This window comes from Gobio gobio (genome assembly GCF_949357685.1).
Source record: "Gobio gobio genome assembly, chromosome: 14".
Classification (NCBI taxonomy): domain Eukaryota; kingdom Metazoa; phylum Chordata; class Actinopteri; order Cypriniformes; family Gobionidae; genus Gobio; species Gobio gobio.
The window spans coordinates 23,809,342-23,819,205 of NC_137107.1; the positions used below are offsets into that span (position 1 = coordinate 23,809,342).

Here is a 9,864-nt window from a genome sequence, read left to right on the forward strand (position 1 = left end):
TCCGAACATCACTTTTTAAAATTTCATATTTTCATATATTGTTTCACCATTTTTTATTTATTAATCTTTGTGTGATTCAAAATGTATAATAGGCCTTATTGCATAAATTAATATGTTGTTATTGTTGTTATTAGGCCTAATATTATTATTACAGGTTTCATTTTAAACGTTTAATAGGGCACAACTTTTAATGTAGGCCTAATAATTTTGTATAGCTAGGAAGCATTAAGGCATGTTTAATTTGTGCAATGGCTCCCAAAATATTTGCCCACGGATGTAGACACTCAATAGGAAACTTGTGTGATCTTGACTTTACACATTCACTAATTGGTTAAAAGTAAATGCAAGAATGAATGGCTCAGAGAAGTGAAGTTAGTTTCTGGGAACAATGAGAATCTGTTTGCAGATAATGCAATGGCATACATTTTAAGTGTGGCTGAACTCAGCAAATACTTTTTGAGGCCACCGAATGACATGTAAAACACAAAAATGTACTCTTGTATGAATGCATTCCAGGATGTATTTACCCAAAAGCCATTATAAAAATATAATGATAGCCTATTTGGAATTATAGAATGAATGAATGAGGCATTAACCTATAGCGCTTTTTACTAGGCTACTGTATACAAGAAGTGTTTTGCAATCATATCGGTGGTCTCCCCTCATCCACCACCAGTGTTAGTTATTATCCTTTTATGTTTTAGTGTTTGAAACCAACATATGAAACCACTACTAAAAAAACTAGAAACTAGAAAGTAATTTGTCTAATTGAACTTTTTGTCTCAAAGTCTGATAGTTAGTGAGATATTGCCCTTGCGACATCTTTACTCATTTTGGTTTTGGTAAATAATTAACATTTAATGTTTCAAAGCTTTCTGGATACTCTTCATCATTGATCCTCCGGGCTGTTTGTGGCTCTTCCCTACAAAAACTGACTAAAAGCCATTATAATGTAAATTGAGGAAAGTATGCCATCATGTGGTGAAAAGTACTCTTACAATGCAGATCATAACTGCATGCAGTGGCACAGCGGTTGAAAGGGCAGCTAACTCAAATACAATAAACCCTTGTGCTGTGTTGAAAATGCATTAGGCTACCTAATTTGGTGTTCCCGTTCAAAAATGGCCAGCCTTTTACTTGTAAATCTCTCAATTATATTATCACCAAATATTGGGTTAAATCTTTTTGCCAACTTGATTCCTTCACAGATTTTCTATTTCTTTTTGACTGAGCATAGGTCTCAGTGATCTGAGCTTATGCACCTCAGTGTTTGAGTGAAAAAGTTCACAATTAGGCCTATTGTTACAAAAAGAAATACAAAACCTGTCCTAATTGAAAGAAAACAAGTTGATAAAAAGATTTATTCCAAAAAATGCCAATAACATAGCATATTGAGAGATTTATAAGCAATTTTATTCACCACAGATGTAACAAGGTCAAACCATCCAGCCCCCACCCTAAAAAAGATTATTTTTTGGAAGTTGTTATACCCTCCCTGTGTGAGCAAAGTCATTAAGTTTAAATCCAATGTGACAACAACAACAAACAAATGAACAAAATCACTAGTAAATATTCCAGATGTATTTTTTTATTATTATTTGAAATGTTATATGTGAAGGAACAAAAAACATTTTTCATACTTAAAGGGATACTTTATACAAAAATGAAAGTTGTCATTATCTACCGGCACTTACAAAATACACATTTTGAGAATGTGACCACCAGTTCCACTAATTTGTGATTGAACAATCCCTTTCTCAAAACAAAAACTGAATAATATTCAAGACTGTGTAACCCAATTTGTATATGAGTAACGACGAGAATCAGGTGGTTTTTGTTTTCTATTCCAGGGTGTAGATGTTCTCCTCCACTGGTCTTCTTGTGCGTATTTCATATATAATGTGTCGGGGCTCCTTTGAGAAACTGAAGTTCAAAACACAGCAATCATTGTGATTACACTGCATTTCAAAGAGCATTATAGTATTCTCGAAGTGAATCACATACTTACCACCCACTGTCAAATGCTTTCCCATAAACGCCACCTGAATCAGAAAATACATATTTCCTTGTATGATGTACATCGCAATTTAACTAACTCATCATAGGAATGTCATTAAACAAATGTTTTGTAGATTCATAGCTATACGTACGTTTGAAGGTCAAAAGGGCCAGTGCTCCCAAGAGGAGCAGTAGCAGACTGAGAGACAGAGACAGCACCGGGATGTTTATCTGTAGTGTGATCCGAGAGATCGGCTCTTCCATCTTTAAATCACAAAGTCAGAAGGGTTTCATCATTTTAAGTTACATGGTTTAAATTCAGTTAAAAATGTTCCTTTGTTCCCTGTCTGGTATTGACAATGACTTAGTTAATGTGGTTGTGTTTATTTTCCTGCAATCTACTAAGTTTTCCATTGTGGATTTATTAATTAAAGACTCATTTGTTTTCATCTACTTTGTTCTGCGCATCATCGTAGGCTTGTAGCCACCACTGTTACAGAATGCCAGACCCACAAATTGAGTAGTTATGGACATACTAGCTGTCCAGCTGCTCTGCCTGGAGTAAGAGCAGCAATCTCTTGAGGACCACACCCGAGGATTCCTACAACTGCCGTGCTAAACAGATTTTCCGGACAGCTCTCCGCACCTTTTATTTTACCAGCTTGAATGCAGAAACCAAAGCAGGCCTGCCCGGTGTCAGTCCTTGGGGGAAATCCACCGCGTTTGTGGAGTGGATGATGGGGAATAACAGATCACAAGCCCCACTCCAGATTCAGAGTCCAGCCCACCACTGCATGGAGCGAATGCCTGAGCCCACAACAGACAGTGAGCCTGAGCCTGCCGCAATTCATGAGCCAGCTAAGAGGACTGAGCAAACCATACCCACGGAACCTGAGCTACATGTAGAATCTGGCCAGGCTCCCGCATCCCTCTGGCTCTGCCTTGGTCAGACGTCTCTCTGCCAGCTCCACAGACTTTCTGAGCTGTCCACTGCGCTCGTCTCTCTATCCCTTCTGCTCCGTTTCCCTCCAGCTCCACCTCAGTCCCACAGGCTACGCCTCAGTCCTCTGGCACCCTGGCTCCACCTCGGACTCTCGTCGTTGCAGCTAGGCCTCGGTCTCCAGGGCCATCAATGTCGCAGCGGCTCATCGGCTCTTCAGCTCTACCTGGGTCTGTGTTGTCAACATAGACTGTAAAAAAATATGGACGTAGTGTCCGTGACGTCACCCATAGGATTCTGATGAGCCGTTCTGAAGCGTAAAGTATGAACGAGATGGCTGTTGCCATCTTGACAACGCGTCATCGCGCGTCACTCCCGGATAACAGAAAATGGGCAAAAGGGCGGGACGTGGGCGGAGCTGAAGTGACGCGATGACTAACAGACAGCAGATAAATGGCTATCCACCTGTCACTCGAAGTGGCCACGCCCTTAATTATGCAGAACTTTAAGGCTTTATATAATGTAAACGAATGAGTTATAAAAAAAATTCACCCCCCTCACAGTTGTCATGAAGGGCAAAATGAGCCGTATAGACCAAAACCACAATTTGTACCAGGCTGAAAACATGTTTTAATCTGCTGTAAAGTTGGCCATTTTAACATGGGGCTCAATGAGATTCTGCTCCCTTCTGGAGCCTGTCCCTAGCGGCTAGTCGATGAATTGCAGTATATGCCACTTCCATATTGGCTTCAAAAGAAACTGCGGGAGGTTGCCGCTTGTTTGTCAACCAAGACTCCACCATGGCTCCTCCCTCCCCTGCATGACTACACTTGCTCCTGGCTCCTCCCCCTGGTTTCTCCTGCCACCAACTTGTTTCATGATCTTTGCCAGCCCCTCATACACCTCCAGAGCCCCCACCCTCCCTGCTCTGTTGGACTGTTGTCAGTTTAGGAACGCACTTTTCCGGGTTTGTTTCTGTTCTCCCTGATTACTCCACATGTTTTTAAGCCCTGAGATTTCCTTTGTTCCCTGCCTGGTATTGACAATGTCTTAATGTGGTTGGGTTTATTCTCCTGCGATCTTCTGAGTTTTCCATTGTGGATTTATTCATCAAAGGCTCTTTCACGAGTTCACACTTACATCAAATTAAATAGAGTAAATATAATGCGTATTTGGCGTGCTGTCCGGGGGAGGGCTCCGGGCTCGGAATTTTGCCCGAACCCAGAGTACCCCCCAAAATGCAAAAACAGAGGACAGCCACCAACCAACCCCCCCCCCCCCCCCCCGCTTTTACGACATCCAATGGGAGGCCAATGCTCACTGTATCAGATGAAAAAAAAACCTACCGGCCGAAAATGAGGAGCAGCATGGTTTGGAACGACTGGTCGGGAAGGCTTTTACAACATCCAATGGGAGGCCAATGCTCACTGTATCAGATGGAAAAACCCTACCGGCCGATAATGAGGAGCGGCAACTGGTCGGGAAGGCTTTTACAACATCCAATGGGAGGCCAATGCTCGCTGTATCAGATGGAAAAACCCTACCGGCCAACAAATGAGAAGCAGCATGGTCAGGAACTACCTGGCCGTGAGGACCCGTGTTGCCTCTGACGGGAGCTCATAGCACCTGGCGGAACGGGCCCTACTGGCTGGTAAGTGTGGAGCAGACAGAATTTGGGGTGACCGATCGGGAAGGCCTTTGCGTCATCCAATGGGAGGCCAATGCTCGCTGTATTGGACGGGGAATAAAAGCCCTACCGGTCGAAAAAGAGGAGCACATGATTTATTCCGCCCAACCAGAGGGACACCCTACTGGCTGTAAACGGAGGGCGCGTTGTTTGAAACGGCCGGTCGGGAAGGCTCAGGCCGCATCTGGCGGGGAGATCAATACTCGTGACGACAGACAGGTGAGCCCTACTGACCGATAGACGGGGCGACACAATTTAAAAAGAAACGACTGACCGAGGGGGCCCACCCAGCCTCCACCAGGAGCATTTTCTGGCTTCAGGGGAGTGGGTCCTATCGGCTGACGGCACGGTAAAGGAGAATTGGAACACCCGGCCAGAAAGCTCTCGCCGACATCAGATGGGAGCTCAATACTCGCTGTATCAGATGGGTAAGCTTCGCTGGCGGACAGGTGGAGGGTAAAGCATGCAAGTTCGCCCAGGAGAGCTTTTGCAGCATCCGAAAGGTTATCAATACTCGCGGTTTCGGGTAGCCTCGCTGGGCGGCGGAAGGCAAAATGGATAGACATAGACCTGGAGAGCTCTGTGGTGTCCGAAAGGAGATCAATACTCACGGTATCGGACAAGCAAGCCTCGTTGGATAGAAAGAGAAAAAGATTGATAGCGACTTGGAGGGTCCTCGCGGCATCCGATGGGAGAACAATTCTCAAGGCATCGGAAAGGCATCCTCGCTAGTCAGGGAAAGAAAAAGATGGAAGCTGGCCTGGAAGGCTTCCACGCATCCGACGGAAATCAGCTCAAAGTGTCGGATGAGTGAGCCTCGCCAGATGAAAAATAGGGAAAAGGAAATAGCCACTATCCAGGAGAACTCTTGCAGTGTTCGACAGGAGATCAAGACTCGCTGTGTTGAACAGGTGAGCCTCGCTAGATGGAAAAAAGAGAAAGATAGGATAGGGTTTTTATAAGGGTTGTTATTTAATAAGGGTTTGGTAAGCTTTCTTGGTGTGGTATCGGTCGGTCCTAATGTAGCTTTGAAAAGCGTGAGAAGACCATCTCCCGAGAGCTTGGATCTGCTGCTGGGAGAGTCCTTTTTGCGCTGCAGTTGTTGCCGCCCCAATGCGGAAGGAGTGGCTAGAAAAGTTTTGCGCTGAGATGCCTGTTTGCTGGAGAACAGATTTGAGCTGCTTTTGGAACCAGAATCGTGTGATGGGTTTGTTAGAGGAGTCTACAAAGAGGGGTTCAGACAGAGATTTAGCCTGAAATCTCCTCATTTGGAGGTATGCAAGAACAGTTTGGAATGGTTGAATTGGGGAGGAGATGTTGAAAATGTAGACTAAATGGCCTTTTTTAACTTGGTCTGTCTTGCTTCGCTTGATTAAGTATGATATGGTTTCATCGTCAAGTACTGATAAGTCTGAAACAGTGGGGTGGACTTTGTGGTCGAATTTGGAGGTGATTGCGATTTCTGAGCATCTAAGAAAGCCTAAGAAAGCCAAGATAAACATGGTATCCAGAGTGCGGGCTGTGTCAAGGGGTTGATATCCTGTACGAAGGGTATGAATGCATTTTGTGAGTAAATCTAGAGTTATGGGTTGTCTACTGTCAGGGCGGGTGGGTTGTGATCGCTGAATTCCTTTGATCAGGAGGGAGGTTTGGGAGTTTTTGATCTCCGGAGATGAAGTGCCATAAATTAATTTGTGGAAAAATTGAACACCGCTCAGGTAGCCTTTGATGGACTCAACTTGGAAACTCTTAATATTGTTGAGATAGGAGATAAAAGAGGTAATTGAGAGGAGAGAAAAATCAGGGAACTGCAAGCTATATGAGAAGTGGAAAGCTTTAAAACATCTCCAAGCTGTCACATATGATTGGATTGTTCTGGGGGAAACTGCTTGGAGGATACTGTTGAGTGATGCATCCAAGAGGGGTTTTAGCGGGTGATTTATGGAAATATCAGTTCTGAATAGTGAGGTACTGGAGTTGGGAAAATATCCGCCTCTGGAGCCAATGTCCTGAATTTCTGAAACAGAAAACGAGACAGAGAGTCAGCAATTAGGTTTTCGGACCCTGGGACATGTTTTGCAGTAATAATAAATTGATCACAAGCAGAGATCCAGATGAGACGTCTTAGAAAGGGCATTAGAGCAGGTGAATGAGAGCGGCCTTTATTAATGCACTGGACTGTTGCCTCGTTATCGCAGTGCACAAATATGCTACTAGCCATCCATTCTTTCCCCCACAAAAAGCCGCGACTACAAGAGGGTAAAGCTCAAACAGAGCTGAGGACTGTAGCATATCTTGGAACTGTGGTGGCCATGGAGACGCGAACCAGCGTCCTTGATAGAATCCCCCAAAGCCGATTGAAGAGGCTGCGTCTGTGAAAAGTTGGATGTCAACAGGGGAAGAAACGAGATTGTTATAGAAAAGACAAGCCGTTCCACTGGTTTAGGAATGTTATCCATAGCCTAAGTTTGTCGCGACACGCCGTGGTTATTGGAATTTGGTCCTCCAGCGCGTGAACCGAAGATGCAAGTGAGAGAAGATGTGAGATGAAAGGGCGGCCTTGCGGAATGATGCGCATTGCGAAATTTAAGTGACCTAGCAGTGATAGGAGTTTGTGTTTAGAACGGTGGGAGTCACCTAGAAAAGTAGGTGCGATGAGAATGATCCGATCCATTTTCTCGATAGTATGTCGAAAATCTTGGGGCTGCTTTTACAACCGAACGGCGAAGTAGAATTTCTAACACATTGTGGAAATATGTTTTCATCATTTCAAGTTCATCTTATCACTGTATGAGGATGTGATTGACTATTTATGATTGAAGTATTTATTTATTTTATTTTTATTTATTTATTGAGGACACATTCACAGTTCAAATAATACACACATATTAAAAAGAACAATTGCTGGAAAAGTGCACTTACACACTGTAATTGTCTTACACACTATATTTAACAGGTATTGCCTGTTGTTTGTAAATGAAAAAGTTATAGTGCTTTATCCAAAATAATTAAATAATGATAGCAAAAACAAGGTGCAAAGCAGTTTTAGACAGAGGTTAAGTTACCATATGCAGCTTGACTGTCTCTTATAATAGGTTTTAATTTAGAAGAACACTCTGCCTAACTTTGTTAGGACTCCATTGTATTTAATTTGTAAACAAGGTGATAAAGATAAAAATGATGGAGCCTAATCAAACTACAGCAAAGGTGAAGCAAGCGACTCCTTTTGAATCGCTCTAGCGGTTCTCGAATCTCAATTTCGTTCTCGTTGTTGAGTCAAGAATCGGTTGCTGCGGTTTTCGGATCAGCAGTACACTGAACCGAGAACTGTTTATTTCGGACATGTCCGATTGAGAACCAATGAGCTGATGATACTGAGCGACTGACTGCACGGCGAGTCTCTCTGAACCGAACGAACATCAGCTGATATGAGCGCGTGTCTGTGAAACGACTCCGACATGAAGGAGAAGAAAATCTGGCGAACCGTATTTATTTAATTACAAAAACATAGTAAGTGGATCGTGGTTTCTGCACTGATGAAAACTGATTTATTGATTTTATAACTGTAAAGATCGTTTGCAACACTGCATTTGTTTGGATGCTTTAGGTGTAAAACTTTGTAATAAACTATCAGATTATGATGATATTTTATCTGACTGATGTTATGATTACTGACTTTATATATTTTAATGTGTAAAGTGTGTTTATCCAGCCCGCAATAGACATGACGTAATTACGTCCTTGTGAAATGACGTCATTACGTTTGAGCGCAAAAGAACTGGTGAACCGATTTTGATCCGGTTCATTGGACGAACTGTCCGAAAGAACCGGTTCGCGGAAAAGAACCAAACTTCCTATCACAACCGGGCAGGGAAGGGAAGGGTTAATCTTAGAACATAACACAGTAGCATGTGCTATAGACCTGCCGACTGCACGCGAAATATTCCTGCAGCCTAGAACATCCTGCTGTGGAGGTCCGTGTCGAGAGCGACCCAGTAAGCGCACTGGTTCCACTGGGTTAGCCGCACGGCACACTTCTCAGAGAAGAGTTTGTGGTATGTGTAAAAATGACCTCCTCCATAGGACAGCGCGAGCTCGGCTATGATTGCCAGATAATCATTCAGCTCGCGGCGCCTTTGGGGGAAAACTGAACATATGATGTCCGTGAAACGGAAAAAAGCAATCGAAAATTCAGGAAAAGAAAGTAAGCGGGATGAATGTGGGTTGGTTTTTTTTTAAAGTGACTGAAAAGTCCCCGCAGTCTATTTGACGGTTTATGTCTGACACAGGAAACAGAGAGAGTGATGACAAATCAATGTCCAAACCTGCCAGGATCTGTGCCCTGTTTTGGGCCACTGGAGGCAGCTCAGAGGAAACAGCGTTAGCTGGGACAGGCATCGGTGTTGCTGTGAGGAGAGAGAATGAAGATTTAGTTTGCAGTTGGCGGTTGGAAGAGAGAGGAACCGGGGCTGCGTCTGGAGCTTGGAAGGAAAAAATGTTAGGGGCATGAGAAAGAGAAGGATGCATCTGAGACGTATGCTCTTGTGCTGCTGGTAGAGGTAGCCCTGCGTTTGCTGGAGCTGCAGGCCACTGAAAAGAATGAGTGTTAGTAAATTGTTGATAACTTGGAGCTTGGACCGCTAGCAAGCTCGCGCTAGCATCTGCGGTGGGAGCTGGAGGCCACTGAAAATGCAAAGGATTAGGAACTGGAGGAGGAATGAGCTGAGAGGCTGAGAGGAGACCTGTGGGCCCAGCCCCAAACATCTCTGCGCCTGTAGAAGTCCATGCTAAGAAACAGTCAACGACAGGAAGGTAAATCGGCTGTCTATATACACCTCCTATCGTTGATTTTTTTTTAATGAGCTCCTCTTGTGTTCAATTAGGTTTAATTATCTGGGTCTGCTCCACTTAACAGTTTTAATTTCCTGAATGTGTTCCTCCCGAAATTTGTTTATAAAACATCAATTTGCTCATCATTATAGCCACCCCAGTTACAACAAATGTCTTTACTGTAATTTTTAATTGATTTAATGCATCCTTGCTGAATAAAATGATTAACTTTTGTATAGATAGATTAATTGATTAGATAGATTGAGTACCGTAAGAATAATGTCCATGTTTCATATACTGTGTTTGAGCACCAGTAACTCACCATAGCCCCAGATTGCACACGAGTGACATTCTGCCAGGAAATGTCAGGTAATGATGAATCTGCTCCTCTGGACTGATCTGACAGTGA

At 43.5% G+C, this 9,864-nt stretch overlaps 1 protein-coding gene across 1 annotated transcript; it reads right to left on the reverse strand.

The window, feature by feature from the left end:
* Nucleotides 1–1,841: 1,841 nt before the first annotated feature.
* Nucleotides 1,842–9,864, reverse strand: LOC307137077 (uncharacterized protein; the record flags this gene model as incomplete). The annotated part of the gene is made up of 4 exons (XM_079834557.1): nucleotides 1,842–1,923; nucleotides 2,009–2,042; nucleotides 2,151–2,262; nucleotides 9,778–9,864. Coding segments are annotated over 4 exons (315 nt in total), but the record flags the coding sequence as incomplete, so codon positions are not given.